The 21,353-nt window shown below is 47.0% G+C and overlaps 1 protein-coding gene across 5 annotated transcripts in view; it reads left to right on the top strand.

Moving 5' to 3' along the window:
- The window catches only part of LOC129330875 (lysine-specific demethylase 4B-like), an 81,172-nt gene that overhangs the window by 25,117 nt on the left and 34,702 nt on the right, over positions 1 to 21,353 (top strand). For all 5 annotated transcript variants that reach the window (XR_008597082.1, XM_054981127.1, XM_054981125.1 and 2 more), the window contains exon 2: positions 15,374 to 15,541. Coding sequence is in view for 4 of the 5 variants with exons in the window: in XM_054981127.1 (XP_054837102.1) it covers positions 15,401 to 15,541 (141 nt within the window). In the remaining variant the exon portion in view is untranslated. The remainder of the gene's footprint in view (positions 1 to 15,373; positions 15,542 to 21,353) is intronic.

The raw sequence follows: 21,353 nt of genomic DNA, 5'->3' as shown, positions 1-21,353 counted from the left end.
ATCTTACAACCAGATGACAATGACCCACCCCAAAAATAGGGATACTGCTCTGGGAGTTCCCATCAAGATGTCCTCTGCCTCAGAGAGAGAATGGACCATTGAATACTCATCGTGAAGGGTCCTCCTTCTCTGAGGGAAGGAGGACATCTTGCCCCTCCCAAAGTCATTGTCTTTTCACTCTCTTCTGCCTGACAAATTCACTTCCTGTCCTGTTGTTTCCCCTTAACATGTTTTTTACTCACCTTTCTCCTTGTTATTTAATTCTACAGTCTCGTATTCATAATTATGATGCTATAACTGCTTTCGGAGTTGCCAAAACTGAAAGAAAGGGTGACTCTCAGTAGGAAGACAGGAAGTCAGTCAGTCAAGTTTATTATTACAGCACTGTGCCAGTATAGCATCCCACTAAAAGTTGAAAAGAGCATAAAATAGATAATTACAAAAGATAAAAACTAGCTAAAAATTATACAATAAACTATGTACGGATAAAAAAGTAGGTAATACCTATGAAAGTGTTAAAATACCTAAAGGAGAGACTTGGAACCTCATCCATTAGCAAACGTAACAGCATTTATGCTACCTTTCGGGTTATGTAGCAAGCGGCACAGAATTTGTCTGCCTTAGCAGTAGTAGTCTGGGATTCATCAGATAACAAGTACGTGATAGCCTGGCCATGCCTTTATTAGGGGTGAAATATATTTGGCGCGTGTAAACTGATACCAGGGGCACCTAAAAAAACATGTGCTCTATGGTTTCAGCTTCCCCTGCGTCACACTGGCACATCCTCTGCGCCAGTGGGATCCCCTTATACCGACCCTCTAGCACTTCCGAGGGAAGTGCTGAGCACCTAGCACCTGTCAAAGCTGAGCTTATGATCCTCAATATGGGTTAAGTAAGCAGGGGGAGCCAGACGAAATCTAGTTTGCTCGGGAGCTGCAAAGGCCAGGTATCTGGCCAGATTAGTCCGTCTCTCTATATCGAATAGTCTTTGTTTCCAGCTGTTCTGGCTATGAACTTGTCCCAGTTCATAGCCAGAATAGCTTTAGGAGGACAGGAAGTTGAAAACTCGTTCCTTCCTCCCTGAATGGAGGGTGGGAATTACTCATCAAGATGTCCTTCTTTCCCCAGAGGAGAAGGACCCGAAGGACCCTTCACGGTGAGTATCCAGTGGTCTGGTTGGATTATGTTCTTGAAAGTAGTATGCTTCCACCAAAAGAGGGATAGCTACCAGTAATTTAATGAAACCTCGTTATGCCTAAACAAAAACGAGTGAGCCACAAGAGAGAACTAATTGTTGGTTGCTCAACCAGCAAAAATTTAGGACAGTCTTTAGCTTGAATTTGCACCATGCTTACTGTTGCACTGACTTTTTGAGGCCTTGTCTGGACCTTGCAGTGAATTCATGAACTGATGCATTGTAGTTTGGTTAAGCTAATGAACAGGTGCAGAACACAAACGTCACCTATTCAAACTGCATTTGTTAGGTAGGAGTGCAGGAGAAGAGGCGGAATGACTTCCAGGGAACGTCAACGAACGGGTTGGCAAGCTAGCTAGTTTGAGGGGACTGAGAAGGCACGAGGAGTTTCGTTTAGGCGGTGGCTGCAGCAGCAGCAGCAGCAGCAGCAGGTTTAATTGTATATGGCCAAAGGCCGTCATTTAGGCACAATATGACACCTGAGATTTTTATTCTTCTTGATGTAAGTGGTAGTAACTTCTATATTCGGTGCTCTGAAGCAAAATTTGATGCACCGGGGACAACAGTGAGTTTATGCAGTTATACAGCAATAGCCACATGCCTGCCTATAACGTAACCCTCTGGTTTCTTGGAACAGAAACGCCTTTCTTCTTGTAGGTTCCATGTTTAAAATGTTTGACCTTGACAGGAGAAGTTGTAGATTGCAAAGTATCCTGCAGGATTGTCACTTTTTGCAGGGCTGGAATAAGATGAAGGGCCCAGGAAATTGCCCTGGGGCACTTGCCCTAATCCCATTCATCCTTGTATGCCTGTGTTGATACTAGTGCTGGATCTTTCCGTGGGCATGAACTGTCCTGAACCCGTGTCGGGTTTAGAGGTGAAACTGTGCAATTCATGGAATTAGAAGCCACGTTTGTTTTCTGTGTACCTACTAGGAGAACTCGACCCTAAACTAAGTTTCAGAGCAAAAGTTATGGGGCCACTTCTGGCATGGTGATTTTCAAAGCCCTAGGGAAGTGGCTGTTAGATACCTGAAGGATGGGCGTTTGAAGTCTTTTAGAAAAGAATTATGCTTGGATCTGGCGTTTCGGATGTTCAGACCGTCTAATATTTTTGGCTACTTCCTTATGTGGAATTTGAAACTGCAATTCTGGAAATTGCCTTTAGTTTTTTTTCCAGTGTGGCTATGGAGTGTGGTCTTTTCTCCTTAAACTCTGACACTGTCTGGGTTTCTTGCCAAACATTGTGATTTACAGAAAAGATGGCCTTTGAAGAGAGAGATCCATTCCCTTTATAAGAAGGGCCAAAACAGATGTCAGTTTTAATATGGTATGAAATATATTTAGATGTGAAATGGGGGAAGCAAATGAAAAAAGGCCAGCGTGTTGAGGTTGGGAGCAGCCCTCAGGATCAAGGGCTCCCCCCAGCCCTGCACCATTGCCACACGTAAAGAAGGTAAGTTCTGAACAGAGAGCTGATGTGCTTTGGGACTAAACTTGCCCTGAGGTCCTCGGTGTAAGGGCAGATCCCAGGGATGTAGCTTTAGAGGTGTGTGTATGTGGGCAGGGAGGGAGGACACGGCCCAGCCTGAGGACTGCTTCTGATCTCCTGGCATGTGGAAGGGGTGCATGTGATGGGAGCAAGCGGGGAGGGGGATGCTCCGATATTTCTAGGATCAATGGAGGGTTGAGTGTGTTTGCTTTTGATTTCCCATTTTCATGGGGAAATGTTGCTGAATTCCATAAAGAAGCTTCCATGCATTCTCCAGCCTATTGCTTTCTGCTGTTGTCTGCAGTGTTACCTTGCAAGAAAGCCCAGTCCGCCTGCGTCACCCTAACTTGCTATCTGTGTACACATTTTAGGAAGGTTTTTCTTGCATATAAAAACTAGAGTGTGTCAATACATGACCGTTTTGCTACTGCTTCATTTTTTTTTGCTTGTTTGCTTCCTTTTTTTGCTATTAATCTAAAGTAACTGTCTCATTGACCAGTAGTTCAGCAATATCCTGTTACCTTAGTTTGACAATGTCCATGATAAATAAGTGGCCATTTTGATGAGTTGCTACAGATGCTTTTTGTAGCTTGGCTGTAACACAAATGGGAGGGGTGAAATATACTGCAAAGAGAGATTGCAAGCAAGCATCTCTTGGCAGAGGTTCATAGTACTGCCCTACCACTTGGTCTTCCTCCACTTTTCATCTCCAGCTGCTTAGTAAAAACAAACCCTGCACTTATTTGCCTATACCAGTCAACCTTGGTCTTCCTGAATCGAGACGTAAACTGCTGACATACTTCAAAGTGTAACTAAAGCAAAATAAAATGGCTCTGTGTTGTCAGGTGCTTGTGATCTCATCAAGGGCCACTTGATGAGATTAAAGGGGCTGGGTGGGTCATTTCAGGAAAGCAAAAGACTTCAAAGGAGTCTTGTGTCTGAGAGCTGTTTAGCGCTGACATCAGATGCATGGGGTACCCACTGTGGGACTATATTCCAGTAAAGATTTCTTATTCTTTGTCACAGTTTTTTTTAAAAAAACCCTTTTTGCTTTTCCTCCTGCATCAGCTTTATACCTGCTCTAAGAAGGCGTAAGGATTGTAAAACTGCCTTCTTAGGGCCACCTAGACCCATATGAACCTGCCTGTACGTGTCAGAGTGTCCCCACCCCTTGAAGCTACCACAGGCGAGGCCCAGTTGTGTGATGCCCTCCCTAGAGGCATTTGCCTGATGCCCAAGCTTGGGTCTTAAGCTCACGGTAAAAACTCTTTCGCTGGCCGGGGTTTCTATCATAGTGATTGATGTACTTGAACAGTTTGTCTTTTCAACTTCTTTACCAGCTATGGTTGCATTAAGCAGCACCTCACTGTAAGTCCAGAAAAGAGTGCCCTGATAAAGCATACTAACACAAGATTTTATTTAAGTATTTGTCCCCCAGCTTTCAACAGATTCCCCGCCCCCCCCCCCCCGGGCGTCTGGCAACAGCCAACACAGAGAAGCAATGAAAAGCAACAAGACTAAGCTAAAGAGCAGCAGATTCAACTGCATCCTCTTGGGCCACTAGTTTTGCACCCGTGTGTTTCTGTTTACCCAGACTGTACATTGGCCCCCTCTGCTGTTTTTTTATAATTAGAGTTAGAGAGAAGTGTGAAGGCTGACTTTTCTCCTCCTCTGCCAGGCAGTGGCTTCCATAGTTAACAACCAGTACCACCACCACCAGTTTTCTCCAACTCGCCTACTCAGTCTTTTCTTCTACAGCACTGAGATAGCTTTGAAGACCTTCAACAAGCTTGAATCCTGAATTTTCTTCCTGCTTTTTATCATGATGTCTTGTCAGAGTGAGATTAGATACAATGGGTAGGAATGTATTTTTGTCAGAAGATGGAGAGATGTAAAACACTTGCATTTTGCAAATCAGACCAGCAAGCTCCTGTTAGCAGCTGAAGTTATACTGGCCTGGTTCTAGAGGTTGGTAGTCTCTTGCCTAGAGTTGGTATCCTGTGGCAGGCCAACCAATCTTGCATGTTTTTAAAAAGAGATCTTTGTATTATCTTAAAAGGTAAAGTAGGCCAGACATGTAAAATTTCCAGAATTTTTGAAGCCGTGGGTGGGTGGGGTCTCCTGTGCAATACTTCTGTGGAAAAAAGTGCAACATTTCCTTTCCTATCAGACATGCTGCTGTAACAGCATGAAGTGCATCATGTAGAACTTGGCATATCAACTTGTGATAATTTATATATTTATGGAATGTAATAGTATAAATGCCTTAGTTTTCTACAAGGAAAATTACAAAAATATCCCATACTAAAGTAACAGATAGCTACAAATTGCTGCACCCTATGCCCTCTTAGCAAGTTTTGCTAATTTCATGGGGGGGGGGGGATGACAGCAAAGCTCCCAATATCTGCATTGGAAAAATTGAAAAAAAAGTCTTCAGACTTTTTTCATACTATATATTTTCATTCAGTAAAACCTTGTGTTAAAAAATTCACTTATTCCAAAAGGAGAAAAAGGTTTTCATGCTCCAGTGTGTGTGTGTTGGGGGGGGGGGGCGGCGGGAGTCGTCACTTTTCATGCTATATATTTTGAATGAGTAAATTTCATCTTTAAAAGTATTTTACTCATTTTGAAGAAGAAAAACGTATTTCATATGAGGGTTTTTTAAATGTTGTCTCCAAATTTCCCAATGCTTGGGAGAGGGGAGTCCTCAGGGGAAAATAGGGGACTCCCCACCTCCCCCCTTGAATTTGTCAATTTCTAGTCTGCCTTTCTCACTCATCCTGTAGTCTGGCCTGAAACCAGACTGCAAAGGATTCAGAGTGCCAGAGTTACCTAAGAAAACCTGGAGCTGGTCTGCTTACTGCTCTCTCAGGCACGCCATTTTCCACATCACTTTTGTCGATGGACAGTTTTTTTAAGTAGCAAATGGATTATTTGGCAGTTGTCTTCCTTTCTGAGGACAAGATGGACTTCATTTGTCATAAGTACAAGCTAGTAGTATTACTAGAAGAAAAAAGGGCCTGGAGGAACAGATTGGTACCCTTCAAGAGATTAAAGGAGCGAGAGGATTTCATCAACAAGTCTTCCTGCCCTGCGAAGGGATGAGGAGAGGGGTGGAAGAGACAATAAAAACAGAGTATTTTCTGATTGAACTTCCTCAGAGATTGACAGCACGAGCCGGAAGGCGCAGAGCAAGACAGCACTCAGTGCCACTAGAGAAATAGATTCCAGGCCCTTGCTGGTGTGACAGAATCACTGGCAGATGTACAACAAGAAGGATCTGAAAGAACAAGTAGGGACACCATGGAGATACAAACAAATAACGTTAGAACGAAAAGGGAAAGTCTTGGTGATTGGTGACTCTTTGCTGAGAGGTATGGGATGTCATGTGTCCAGGCCTGACCCCATGGCCTGAGAGGTGTGTTGCTAGCCGTGTGAAGATCAAGGATATCGCAGACTGGATGGTCAAGCTAGTCAGACCAACAGACGATTACTCATTTGTGATGGTCCGTGTAGGAACAAATGATATGGCCATGAACACATTAGGGCTGAAATCCTCGGGAGGTAACTGAAAGGAATGGGGGCACAGGTGGTATTCTCTTCGATCCTGCCTGTCAGAGGAAGAGGAATGCAATGGAAACAGAAGATTGTGGAAGTGAACCACTGGCTGTGTTTATGGTGCTGGCAGGAGCTATTTGAATTCTGGGAACATGGATTACATTTTCTTGAAGATGGCCCACATACTTGATGGACTTCATCTGTCAAGGATAGGGAAGAATGTATTTGGGAAAGGACCTGGGGTAGTTGATCAGGCGGGCTTTAAACTGACATCTTGGGAAGGGAGACAACTTGGCATAGGGATTTCAGGGATGATGAGCAAATAACAGGCTTACCTGGGAAGGCCAGGCCAAAGGGGGGGAATGTTGCAAGGCTTCCGGTGCTCAAAGCTTGGGCAATAAGGAGGAGGAACTTGATCTACTAACATAGGCAGAAAGATATGACTTAGTAGGCATCACAGAGACGTGGTGGGATGATTCCTATGAGTAGAATACTGTAGTGGATGGGTATGAGTTATTCAAGAAGAAGAAGAAGTGTTGTAGAGGAGGTGGAGTGGAGAGGAAAGGGCTTGATTGTCAGGAAATACTGGAAGAGGAGAGTAACAACCCAGTCATTTGGACCCGTGGGAAGGAAGCTCTTGAGAGATTTCATCAGGACTTCAATAACTTTCACCCTACTATCAACCTAAGCCTGGACCACTCTACACAACAGGTACACTTCCTGGACACCGCTGTACAACTACATAATGGACGGATAAATACCACCTTACACCGGAAACCAACAGACCAATACTCATATCTACATGCCTCCAGCTACCACCCTAAACATACCACTCGGTCTATTGTCTACAGCCAAGCCTTATGTTACAACCGTATCTGCTCCATTGCTCTCGACCGAGACTCACACTTAAGAGATTTACAACAAGCATTTTTGGGACTACAGTACCCACCAAATGAAGTGAAGAAACAAATCAACAGGGCCAGACTAGTACCCCGAAACAGTCTGCTCCAGGACAAACCTAAAGGAACTAACAACAGAACACCACTGGTTGTCACCTATAGCTCCCAGCTCAAACCCATCCAACGTATCATCAGTGAGCTACAACCCATCCTGGAAAATGATACCTCTCTCTCAGAAGCCCTGGGTGGAAGACCTTTCCTTGCCTACAGACAGCCCCCCAACCTTAAATGACTTCTCACTCACAACCATGAATCGGCCAGCAGAGTCACCAGCACAGGTACCAGGCCCTGCAACAGACCCAGATGCCAGCTCTGCCCCTATATCTACCCAGGGAATACAATTACAGGACCCAATGGCATCAACTACACTGTCTCTGGCTCTTACAGCTGCTCATCCTCCAATCTGATATATGCCCTCATGTGCCAACAATGTCCTTCTGCTCTGTACGTTGGACAAACCAGCCAACCTCTACGCAAAAGAATAAATGGACACAAATCTGACATTAGAAATGGCAACATCCAGAAACCAGTGGGAGAACACTTCAATCTACCAGGACATTCCATCAAAGACTTAAAGGTCGCTGTAGTTCAACAGAAACCTTTCAAAAACAAAATCCAATGGGAGGCTGCTGAACTGGAATTCATATGCAGATTTGACTCTGACAAGCTGGGACTGAATAGGGACTATGAATGGTTATCACATTATCACAGATAACAGATTTCCTTTACAGAGGTGGGGTCTGGGGGAGCTCAGTGGCACCTGGCGTGGGCTTTCGGGGACCACAGATCTCTTTGTCAGATGCATCTGGCAAGGAGAGCTGTGGTTATAGAAGGCTCATACTGCATTGGAATTGGATGGTCTAGCTGTTTGGCTGCTACAAACTAACAGGGCAAACTCCTTTGAAGCCAACTGATCCACACACCAAAAGGTGATGTTTACATATACTAGCAAAGGAATGTTTTGGTTGCACCCTCCCCCTCCCCCCCCTAATTGCCTCTTCTCTCTCCTCCCCTTCTCCTCCCTCCTCTTCTATATTTGACCAGTCTCTGTATCATGCATCTGAAGAAGAGAACTTGATTCTCGAAAGCTTATGCTACAATAAAATTGGTTAGTCTTAAAGGTGCTACTGGACTCTTTTTGATTTTGAACCCAGTAGAAAGTGTCTGGGTGAATATAGGAAGGGAAGGACAAACAGGATTGTGGTTGGGGTCTGCTACAGGCCACCTGACCAAGGAGATGAGTTGGATTCTACCCTCCGTGAGCAGCTTAATAAGGTATCGAGGAAACATGACCTTGTAGCTATGGGAGACTTCAGCTTTCCTGATGTGTGCTGGGAGACCAACTCTGCTACATGCCCAGAGTCATGGAACTTCCTGATCTGCCTGGCCAAAAACTTGCTTTCTCAAATAAAGTGGAGGAAGTGACGGGCTCGGCCCTACTGGACTTGATATTAACAGAATCACAGAATTACAGAGTTGGAAGAGGCCATACAGGCCTTCTAGTCCAACCCCCTGCCCAGTGCAGGATGAGCCTAAAGCATCCCTGACAAGTATTCATCCAGCCTCTTCTTGAAAACTGCCGGTGAGGGGGAGCTCACCACCTCCCTAGGCAGCTGATTCCACTTTTGAACTACTCTGACGGTGAAAAAGTTCTTCCTAATATCCAGCCGGTACCTTTGTGCATGTAATTTAAGCCCGTTGTTTCGAGTCCTACCCTCTGCTGCCAACTGGAATATCTCCTTGCCCTCCTCCCAATGACAGCCTTTCAAATACTTAAAGAGAGCAATCATGTCCCCCCTCAACCTCCTCTTCTCCAAACTAAACATTCCCAAGGCCCTCAGCCTTTCCTCATAGGGGAAGATCTCTTGCAGGCTCAAGCTATCAGTAAGTTGGAAATGTGGTAGAGGATCTGAGAAGCCAATGTGGATGAACAGAGAGCTCTGTGATAAGCTAAGGAAGAAAAAGGAGATGTTCAAGAAAAGGAAGGAATGAAAATGCATCTAAAGAAGAGTATCTAGGTCTAGCTGGGTGCTGTATGGAAGTCATCAGAGGGGTCAAAGTTCAGAATGACCTGAGACTGGCCAGGGAGGCTCGTCACAACAAAAAGATATTCTGCAGCTACGTGAGGAGGAAATGGAAGTAAAGGGGATGATGCCCTCATTGATGGGTAAAAATAGAGAAACTCTTACAGAGGACAGAAAGAAGGAAGGAAGGCTCATTGCCCGTTTTGCCTTTCTTGATGATGCCCTGTTCCCTCTGTAACCTATGGGTTGTTCAGGGTGTGGGGGAAGGGGCTCCTTTCTCTTATGCAAATAGTTTTAGTGGTTCATTGCCCTTGGACTGGCTGCTCATGCTAGCCTCAGTGCTATAATCCCAAAGTCCTTTGCTGCCCTCTCTTGGTACGTAGAGCGCATAACATGTTAACATAAAATTGCTCTTCATAGCCAGAGTTCTTACGCAAATATTAATTATGGCAGTTTCATCTACAAAGTTCTTCAAGGAAAAAACCCTTCAGGCCAGTATACCTAGGTGAAGGAGACTCCTGTTGGAAATCTGAAAGAAACATTAACATCTTGGAATTTGTAGGCCTTTTAAAATTCCAGCCATTGCAGGCTCAAGCTTTGATGATTCTTTTAGATTGTCTTGGCATTGGTGCTCTGCTCCAGCGGTTAAAGAAAACGTTTGGGTTTTTTCTTATTTGTATATGATAGTGGATATTGAAATGGAGAACTAAAGAAATTAATTTCAGTGGCAGCCTGTGCCATAGGCCTCACTGAATGGTCTGGAGATGGAGGTATCTCTTTAAAGCTGTCTTCCTTTCCAAACTGAATGGAAAAGGAATTACATGCTGTCTAATATGTATGGTGAAGATGAATATGTACTGCCTGAACATATATGAAGAAAATGTTAGCGTCTGGCGCCCGCCCGCGGCCCCCAGGCGAACGCCCCCCCCCCCTCGGGTCCCCCCTGGCCCCTCTCACCTCGGCAGGGCCGGGCTGGGGGCGGCCAAAGAGGAGGCGGCGGCAGAGATGGCCGTGGTGGCGGTGGAGACGGTCGCGGCAGAAGCAAAGGCGGCTGTGGTGGCAGCAGGAGCAATGGAGGCCCTGCCCGGCGCTCCTGGCTGCCAGGGCGGCGACGGCCGCGGCGGCCCTGGGATGGGCTGCGGTGCGGTAGCGCGGGCGCTGCGGCGCGGCATGGCCTCTGGGCACCCCGGGGTGCGGCGGGCCCGGCCAGCACTGCCTGCGGCCGCGCCGACAACACCCCTACCCGGGATGCTGAAACCATGGGCGGGCCCGCCCCCGCTGCATGGGAGGGGGGTGGTGATTGGGCTTGAGGGGAAACGGGGTGGACGAGCGCACGGGACAGGGGGAAACAGCCAGGTGGAGGGAAGCATGGCATGGGGCGGGGCGGAGCCCTGGCCTCTGGCCCCACCTGTTCCAGGTGGTGGGCCTGGCCCTGGGGGCAGGCTCCTTGGAGCAGGGGTGGAGCTGGGAATAGGGGGAGGAATAAAGGAGGGCTCCAGAACCCAGGCCGAGGTGGAGTGTATGAGGGCAAGTGGACCAGTCTGTAACTGCAGTGAAGAGACAGCTGTCCCAAGGCGCCAAGGGCAGCCAGGCCCGGCGCCTGCCCCAGTTCTGAGGCCTATTGGGGAGGAGCACTCGCCTACCTCAGGCAGGGAGAGCTTGGCCAACCCGGCGGCTGGCGTCAGGGAAGGAGGCGGACCCATTCGGGGGAGGCCACGACGGCTACCCCAACCTTGCCGGCGCACGCAGCCCCGCCCGACCCTGACAGTTAGTATTTGGTAACTAACAACTGTACACTCCCAGTTCAAGTTCTATTGTTACTCAATGAGGAGGTCTCCTTGTGAGTTGGGGGAATTAGCATACAAGGAGAGGCAGCAAGAGGCAGGTAACTTTGGGATCTCCACCTATCTATATGAGGATTGTCCCAGCTAGAGAACTCTTTTAATGACCAGACAGATGTTTCAATCAAAAAGGGTTTTTAAAATTGAAAATAATAAAGATCTAACAGCATGCAAAGACACACACAACACACATTTGGGGCTAACTAGAAAGCAGTGGTGAAAATTGGATAGAGTTTGAGGGATCATCCAGAAGAGGGTGTCTGGGAGCGAGAGCATTGAGCGACCAGTGCGTCAAGGTGGAAGAGCTCAGGTGGAGGTTCGAGGGTGGATGCTGGATCCGAGGGCATGCACGCACCTATGGCGGAGAAGTAGTCCAGTTCTTCCGTAGAACGTACCCTGGGGCAAGATTGCATCTCCTGCCCCAAAACAATGACTTAATGGTTGTTCCTGAGGTGAGACAAAGGACTGGGAAGCTGTCTCCGGGGCAGGACAATGAACTGGCAAGATTTGATAAAGTCTTCCTTGGAGGAACTGAAGTTATCAACAATGAGTGATAACTTGCGATGTATGGGTGGGCAAGGCTATCAGAGCCCTGAGTCATCTGAGAATAGGAGAGTGGACAAGGGAAGATTGGTGGGCTGTGTTAAGGTGATTAATTCAGGAACTCTTGGAAGAGCCTTTGTCTTAGGATCTTTGCACATCTTGGGTGTGGGGGCTGAGAGCTGGTCCCTCCTGACGTCTCACATGCTAGCAACGTTCTGTCCCCTGCCCAGGATCTGGCTTCCATATATCTGCCTGCTTGGGCAGTATTTTGTGCTCGAAACACATGCAGAGAAAGGGCTTGTGGCATAGCCATATTCAGAAGCCTTCTTAATATTGTGAGGGCAAGTCTGACCACTAACCCTATCCAAGAATTTGTAAATGTTGTCAATATTGCAGTAAATTAATTTAACTTCTGATATTCCATCAACGAATGCAGTACATGCACATGTTGTTATTCTGTAGGAGTATTCTCATTTTATGAATTTGGCAAAGTATTTTTAAAACTTAGAAATAGAAGCCACTGCACTACTCCTTCCTCATCGGTTTCCTGTCCCCTTCTTCCCCCAACACTCTTCTTTGGCACCAGACAGCTGCCTCCTCTGTCAAGCATGCAGTTCAGAATGGGTAGCATGAAAGGCAAATCTCTTCCATATCTCTCCTTGTTCTGCTTGTTTGACTTGCTCTGGAGCCTCACATAAGGCACCTGCAAGAGGTGGGGAAGGTTCCAATCCAACTTTTCTAAATGCAGTGGAGCTTTGGACAAATGAACATAGGCAGGAGAATTTGCGTGGGCTGGCCTGTGGAATTGGAGGAGAGTATTGAGCTGATGAGTTCCTTGACTGTGGTAGTACTTCCTGGAAGGTGATGAGGGAAGAGTTTTTTTTAAAATCTCTTCCTGATGCAGAAAGAAAGAAAGTGATCCTGAGTTCGATAGAAACAGCAGGCCCTAGCAGTGGTGGTAATGTGGGAAGATCATTCAAGGTGTGTCCCTCCATCACAGAATATCCCCCCAACTATCATTACGTGGTTTAGAATTTGGTACCAAGCAACTTAACGCTGAAAAATTCTGGTGGGACATCCCTTCTTTATTTCTGCATCCCTTTATGTTCAATCAAAGACCTCCTGGTATGCCTGTAACTTACTTAGGATTGAATTCTAAAATTAAGAGAACAACAGTGGCCTCATGTCAGATGCATTTTAGAACACACCGAAGGCGGCTTTAGTGATGGGAACTCAGTGGAAAGCCACTTTGTGAAATAAAGGAGTGATTGGGGTTTAACAGATAGGGATTGATGCCCAGTCCCTGCTCATTATCTATCTCCGCTGACATCGGCACACTGCTCAACCCAACCCATTGCTGCAGCCTGCATGGGGGAGGGCGGGGATGGAGTGCGATGGTTGCTGGGTGAAAGGGAGTGGGCAATGAGCCCCTGGATGCAGCAGGGAGAAGCTTCATGGGACCCCCCAAAATGAGGTGTGTGGAGGACTGACTGGCAGTCAGCATGAGCAGCCTATCCCAAGGGATTCTCTTCAATAGGGCTCAATCTCAGCTTTGCCTAGGACTCTTTTCTGGGCTTCCTTGTTGGGTATGTTATGCCTGTGCCTTCCAACCGTGCTATGCCCCTTCTGTTCTCCTTGCCCTGGTGTATGTGGCTTGTGTTGGTGGTAGGGCAGCTGGAGGACTCCTAATGCCCTATATCTCTGGATTGGCGGCCAAAAGTGAGTCACAGGCCAGCCCTCCTTAATGGCTGCCCTTTGCATGGCTCTCTTTTTCTCTTCCTCCTCCTTGCTAGCTTCTCACATTCTTGCTTCTCACTCCCTTTGTAACTGTAATGAGGCAAGAAAGCTGTCCAGCAACAGGTAACTTTTATGGTGCTATTTGCAAGAAGGGGGAAAAAGGCTGGAGAGTGGACAGGAGCTGTTCAGCCCACTGTAGAAAAGCCAGAGAATGAGCGAAAGAGGCTCCGTCTTGGTGATGCCCTCTGCTTGCTGGGGAAAAGGCTCGGAGCCTCTTGTCACCAACCCCCTTCATCTACTATCTTTGTGCATCCCCAGCACATCTCCTCAAACTCTGGCTGTTGCCCAGCTGGCAGAGGAGGACAGGGAGGAGACCCCCCCCCCTCAGGTACTTGACCTTTGGGGGAGCCTTGGGGGCTGACCCTCCATCTGGAGAAAGAGAAGTCTGTGCTTCAGCCACGCTAAAGGAGGTCAAAGATGGCATAATGTTCAGCACTAAGCAGTTGTGAGCAGACAGCTGTTGGGTAGTACCTGCCCTCCCACGCAGAGTGGTTCTTACCCAGTGGTAAAAGAGCCACATCTTCTAGCTTAGATGGAAATTAAGGTTGCTTTCACAGTTTGTACAACACCAAACCCCTAGCTTTGTACTGAAGTTGAAAACTAGGCCATTGGATTTACCTTTATTGATATTTCTGCTTTGTAGAGAGTACATGCTTTCATTTGTGATGAATGCAACCAGTTGTGTTATCTCACTAAGCAAAACATGGAGTTGAATACAAATGATGGGTATACACATTTTCCTACATAGAATAAAATATCTGTAAGAAATTCCTCATGTGTGAAGTGGCTCCTAGAAGAATCAACTTTAGTGCTTAATTGGAGGCGAAGGCCTTGACCTGTATTTTGGAAACCAAGCTCTGACCCTGGAAACAATATTTTCCATGTCATACAGTAGTTGGTATTCTTCACTGCGTGTGCATGTTGATTGAAAAAGGATCATGTAAAATATACCTTGATGGTTACTAGAGCAAGTTTCTTAGTATCTTTGGGGGGATTAGAGGAAGTAATGGAGAAGGAGAGGGTGGTCAGAGGCTAGAATGTAACCTTCATTGGTGGTAAAGGCTGTGTACATCGAAATGCCACTTGCTTGGGGGCGCCTTTGTGTGATGTTTGTAGGTTTCTGAAGAACATCTGGTTGGCCACTGTAGAAGATGGGACTAGATGGGAACCATGGTCGTAGTTTGCCTTGGGCACCAAAAAGCTTTGGGCCAGCTCTTTGCCAAGTAAATTTGGACTTGTGGACTACTGTACCCAAAAGGTTGCTGACCATTGTCCTATACAATGTCTTGTTCCTTGGTGGCTTGCTGAGTGTGTGGTTAGAGGATTGCTACTGAGTGTGAGTTGTAGCTTCTATTGTGGCCTCTTCTGTTTCTTTCTGCTCTGCTCATTGCTGGCCAAAATACGAATTTTGCCTTCTTGCCTGCTTTCCCCTTAGTGGGATCTGAAGCCACGATTCCTGATTGAGAAATGGTTGTCTTAACTCAGTGAGCTTTTGAGGGGTTGCCAGGAAAGCCTGCAGAGCTCAGTGGAGTATATCCATAACGCTCCTTTCATTGGCGGATGCATGGTCTGTTCAGCATATGCGCCTGTGGCAGCTTCGGGGTGTGTGGGAGGGCTGAGGGGAATGGTTGTACCAGTGTGAGCTATTTAGGTGTCTCCCTCTGCCTGTCATGAGGATGGTAGAGACACTGTTTCATGATTAGTGGTTTTTGGTGGAGTTGGCATGATCCCTGGAGCAACTACTGTGTGTCCCGTCCCTTGCTGAGGGTGTTTTCATTCACACATTTCCTTGAGGGGGGGGGGCAAGCACAAGGTAGCGCTGGCCCCATGGTAGTCACGTGTTGTTGTCGTGGCCTTCTTCCTTGAGTTTATTTTTAAGTCCCAGGTGTGTTTTAAAGCTGAAAATAAATTAATAGAAAATGTGGATTCTTCTTCAAATCATCTCCTTTCTGTTGTTTTTCACAGTGTGAACCCTAAAACCTCATTGGCAAAATGGGGTCCGAAAGCCCAAGCCCTCAAAACCCCAGCTGCAAAATCATGACTTTTCGTCCAACGATAGAGGAGTTCCGGGAATTTGGAAAGTACATTGCTTACATCGAATCCCAGGGAGCTCACAGGGCAGGACTTGCTAAGGTGAGTTTTTGCTGGTTGGTCTAGAGCATGGTTTGGGCCTGCAAACTGACATGTGGGACCAATTTTAATAATGGGGCTGAGAGTCCAGGCTGCGTGCTGGAGCTGGGATTGGTAGCCAGCCATTATTTCCTACTTGCCAACTGTGGTGCTCATTTCCTCCATGATTCTGCAACAGTATTATCCACCTTTGTCAAAACAGACACTAATTTCACCTGCATGAATAAAACACATGTTGCGCTGTCAATTAACACACTTAATCTGCAGTTTGTTCTGTGACTTCCGATAGCTTTGATCTTTCTCTTTTTGAATATTATTCCTTTTTTTTGTAATGTGCATAGAGAGTGTAAAATCCTCTGGACTCAGGATTTGGGGAAGCTAATCTAGATTTTATTTTTTTTAAATACAAAAGCCAAGATCTTTTCAGAGCTGTCAGAATAGTTTGATTCCTTCTGCAAGGCAGCTGGTATAAGACAAGTAATGGCAGTCTCATCTGGTACCGCTTTGCTCAGTGCAAGAGAGAGAAAATCCATAATTTGGCCAGATGTGGAATTTAGGTATAGAATCATAGGATTGGAAGGGACCTCCAGGGTAATCTAGTCTAACCCTATGTACAATGCAGGAAATTCACAAATACATCACCCCCCCTCCAACCGCCACAGTGACCCCCTACTCCATGCCCAGAAGATGGTGAAACGCCTCCAGGATCGCTAGCCAAACCAGCCTGTTACGATCCCTTCTTTTTCTTGGGTAGATTTTGCCTTTAATCTTTCTCTTACACCCTCTAGGTAGATTGCTGCCACCAGGAATATTAAATTCCAGAATAACTTAAATGTCACCTTTTAGTAACGTGCCCAGGGGTCAGGCTTTTTCGTGGTACTATGTGGCCCTGAGGAAAGGAATGGGATATAGGAATGACAGATTCTCTGGGATATAAAAAAGTAAACTTTTATTTTTATAAAAAGCGTATCGGTTTCATATTATTTCTGAAACTTGACACACGGCTTGCTTGCTTTTGATATTAATTTCTCTCTCAGTTACAAGTAAGACCTTTTCTCAGGTGCACCACAGTTTCAACCCGTTGGTTCTGGTCCGATCTTCTGCACCATTCTCTATATGATACCCTTTCAAGTACTTGAAGAAGGTTATCGTATCACCTCTCAGTCGTCTCCTCTCCAGGCTAAACATTCTGAGCTCCTTCAACCTTTTCTCACAGGACTTGGTCTCCAGACCCCTCACCATCTTCGTTGCCCTCCTCTGGACACGTTCCAGCTTGTCCATATCCTTCTTAAATTGTGGTGCCCAAAACTGGACACAATACTCTAGGTGAGGTCTAACCAGAGCAGAGCAGAGTGATGCCATCACTTTGCGTGATCTGGACACTGTGCTTCGGTTGATACAGCCCCCAACCGCACTTGCCTTTTTAGCTACCACATCAGTGAATGGTCTACTAAGACCCCTAGATCCTTTTCGCACTTACTACTGCCAAGACAAGTCTTGCCCATCCTATAATTATGCTTTTGATTTTTCCTTCCTAAATGCAGAAGTTTGCATTTATCTCTGCTGAAATTCAGTTTATTTGGTTTAGCTCAGTTTTCCAGCCTGTCAAGATCATCCTGTATCCTGACTCTGTCTTTGACTGTATTTGCCGCCCCTCCCAACTTAGTATCATCTGCAAATGTAATAAACATTCCCTCTATTCCTTCATCCAAATCATTTATAAAAATGGTGAACAGGACAGGTCCCAGGACTGATCCCTGAGGAACTCCACTTGTCACTCTTCTCCAAGAGGATGAGGAACCATTAACTAGCACTCTTTGGGTTCTATCTGTCAACCAGTTACAGAGCCACCTAACAGTAATAATCTGCGTCCCATCCCGAGGCATGTTGAGTGTGGAGCTAGGAAATATAGCCCTGCTTCAACACTGATGTTGTGTAATGCCAGGTCCATAAATAGTAAGACCAGAACATTGCACGATTATTTTGTGGCAAATGATGTGGACCTGGTATGCATGACTGAGACCTGGGTGAGGGAGGGTGAGATGGTTGCCCTGAACGAACTAGTCCCATCTGGGTTCTCAGTCCTTAATCAGTCCCAAACGGGAGGCCGGGGGGAGGGGTGGCGATTCTTGTCCGAGAGTCTTTCTCCTTCAGGCCGCTCCCCATCCCAGAGATCTCCGGCATTGACGGTGTAGGTCTAGTGTGGGGTGCCGAGGAAAGTTTGGCCATCTGTGTGGTGTACCAGCCGCCCAGCGCACCAGCAGCTGCCCTGCCGCATTTGCTAGAGGTGGTGGCTGGATGGGCCTTGGAGAACTCAAAACTATTGGTGTTGGGTGACTTCAACGTCCATGCTGACGATGACACCTCTAGTTGGGCTGTGGACCTGGTGTCCTCCATGGCTGCACTTGGACATTCCCAGATTGTTTCGGCCCCTATACATCAAGCAGGCCACACGCTGGATTTGATCTTTGGGATGGGGATGGATGTGGTGCTAAAAACAACTGAGCTGGTGCCATGGTCAGACCACGTGGTCCTGAAGGCTCGGCTGGATATCCCACCTCCCCCCTGCAAGGGCGGTGAGCTTATTTATGCTCACCCGCAGAGATTTATGGATCCAGTTGGTTTCCAGAATACTCTGCGGGATCCGATGCTCCCTGGCGGCTCATTGGATGAGCAGGTGGAAGACTGGCAAGTCTGTCTTTCCAAAGTTACCGATGAAATCGCCCCGTCGCCCTCTCCGCCCCCGTACCAAACTAGCTCCCTGGTATACAGAGGAGCTACGTCGGAAGAAGTGGGAGCTGAGACAGCTAGAGCAAGTGTGGCGGCGAACTCATGACAAAGAGGCAAGAGCATCTTATAGGACGTTTATGAAGGCCTATGAGATGGCAGTGAAGGCTACAAAGAAAGAGTTCTATTCAGCCTCCATTGTATCAGCTAGCTCATGCCAAGCAAAACTGTTCAATGTGGATCGGTCTTTGGTCTCCTTATCAGGAGGGGACTGTCAAAATTCAAATTCGCATATTAGCTGTGAGGCTTTTGGGAGCTTTTTTGCTGATAAAATCTTGTGTCTCCGCCGTGATCTCCCAGCCACAGTTGATACAGTGTGCGAACTGGAGGCTCCTTGGCTGTTTTCTGAGATGATAGTAGATCATTTCAGTCCACTCTCTGGGGATGAGATTGACAGGATCCTGCGAGCAGTTAGGCCTACCACATGCTCCTTGGACCTGTGCCCTTCGTGGCTGGTGAAGGCTAGCGTAGATGGGCTACGGGATGCCCTGGAGGCCATTGTCAACATGTCTCTGAGCTCCAGGATCTTTCGGGAAGCGTTGAAGGAAGCTGTGGTTAGGCATCTCCTGAAAAAACCATCTTTGAACCCTACCAACCTGGTCAGTTACCGCCCAGTTTCGAACCTCCCGTTCCTGGGTAAGGTGATTGAACGGGCGGTGGTAGAGCAGCAGCAGGTCTTCCTGAATGATTCCTCATCCCTAGATCCTTTCCAGTCTGGCTTCCGTCCAGGACATGGGAAGGAGACATTGCTGGTTGCCCTGATGGATGATCTCCGTAGACAGCTGGATCAAGGTGGGTCGGTGCTGCTGATATTGTTAGATCTATCAGCAGCATTCGACACGGTCGATCATGACCTGTTGATCCACCGACTTGCCGATGTCGGGATTTGAGGGACAGGTCTGCTGTGGTTTGTCTCTTTTCTCCACGGTCAGGGACAGAGGGTGGCACTAGGGGAGAAGTTGTCATCCCGCCACCTGTTGGTGTGTGGTGTCCCTCAAGGGGCAGTACTCTCCCCCCTGCTATTTAACGTATATATGCGCCCGCTTGCCCAGCTGGTACGGAGTTTCGGACTTGGGTAACATCAATATGCAGATGACACCCAATTGTATCTGATGATGGACAGCTGGCCCGACTCTGCCCCAGATGTCCTGGAACGTGCCTTCGGAACTGTGACTGAATGGTTGAAGCAGAGTCAGCTGAGACTGAATCCCTCGAAGATGGAGGTCCTGCATGTGGGTCTAGGGTCCATGGGTGTGGGACTCCGGCTACCCGCTCTCGACGGAGCGCCACTTATGCCGGTGTCGAGAGTGAGGAACCTGAGGGTGGTCCTGGATGCTTCCCTGTCTATGGAGGCACAGGTCGCAGTGGTTGTTCGATCCTCATTTTTCTATCTAAGACAGGCTTGGCAACTTGTCCCTTACTTATCGACCCATGATCTTACGACAGTGATCCAGGCAACGGTCACCTCCCGATTAGACTACTGTAACTCGCTCTACGCAGGGCTCCCCTTGGGCTTCATCCGGAAACTGCAGCTGGTTCAGAATGCAGCTGCACGGGTGGTTGCCAGAGCTCCAGTCATGGCACATATAACACCCATCCTCTGTCAGCTGCACTGGTTACCGGTTGAGTACCGGGTCCGGTTCAAGGTTCTGGTGCTGACCTATGCGGACTGGGCCCAGCATACCTTTGGGCCCAGCCTCTCCCCATATATCCCCCGAGGTCGCTTCGATCAGCCACTAAGCACTTGCTGATGGTCCCTGGCCCCAGGGAGGTCCGCCTGGCCTCTACCAGAGCCAGGGCCTTTTCAGTCCTGGCTCCGACCTAATGGAACTCTCTGTCTGAGGAAACTAGGGCCTGGCAGGATTTGTTATCTTTCCGTTGGGCCTGCAAGACAGAGATGTTCCGCCAGGCATTTGGTGGGGGCTAGGCTGTCCTCTTGCCGGCCATACTACTGAAGACCTTCCACCACCTGTGCAGGACAATGCTGTATTTTAAGATTTTATACCCGCCAATTTTAATTGTTTTGATATAATGCTTTAATGTTTTTATAATGTTTTTACTGTTTTAAACTGTTGTTAAACCGCCCTGAGCCCATCTGATGGGGAGGGCGGTCTAGAAATGTGATAAAATAAATACATAAACAAATAATTGGATCCAAACCACATTTTACCGACTTGTCAACAAGAATATTATGTGGAACCTTACTGAAATGGAGATAAACTATGTCTACAGCATTCCCTTGATCCAGCAAGGTAGTAAGTTTCTCAAAAAAAGAGATAAGGCTAGTCTGACATGACTTGTTCTTGAGAAACCCATGCTGGCTCTTAGTACTCACAGCCTTCCTTTCTAAATGCTCAAGGACTGACTGTTTGATGATTTGTTCTAAGACTTTTCCAGGTATAGATGTCAAGCTGATGGATCGGTAGTTACCTGGATCCTCCTTTTCCCCCTTCTTGAAGATGGGGGACAACATTTGCCCACCTCCAAGCTTCTGGCACCTCGCCTGATCTCCAAGAATGCTAAAAAAAAATGGACAGAGGCTCAGAAATTACTTCTGCGAGTTCTTTTAGTACCCTTGGGTGCAGTTCATCTGGCCCTGAGGACTTAGTTCCATTTAAAGGAACTAGATGTTTATGTACTACCTCCATGCTGATCCTAGGCTGTAACTCCCTTCCTCCATCATGTGTTCTGTTATTGCCATGTTGAGCACTTCCCTGTCCCTGCAATGGGCCCTCCATGTCCTTGCTCTTTTTCTTACTTTGAACATAAGCAATGAACCCTTTTTTATTGTTTTTAGTATCTCTTGCTAGCCTAAACTCATAGTGAGCTTTAGCTTTTCTAACACTCTCTCTTCAAGCATAGGTTATTTGTTTATAACCATCCTTGGTTATAAGGCCCTCCTTCCATTTCCTAAATGAGTCTTTTTTAAATTTCTCAACTCAGAAATAAAGCTGCTTATGGAGTCACCTTGGCTTCTTTAGGCTCCTCCCATTTTTCCTTCTCATAGGAATTGTTTGTGATTGTGCTT

This window comes from Eublepharis macularius, chromosome 5 (assembly GCF_028583425.1).
Source record: "Eublepharis macularius isolate TG4126 chromosome 5, MPM_Emac_v1.0, whole genome shotgun sequence".
Classification (NCBI taxonomy): Eukaryota; Metazoa; Chordata; class Lepidosauria; order Squamata; family Eublepharidae; genus Eublepharis; species Eublepharis macularius.
This window is presented reverse-complemented; position numbering and strand designations above follow the sequence as displayed.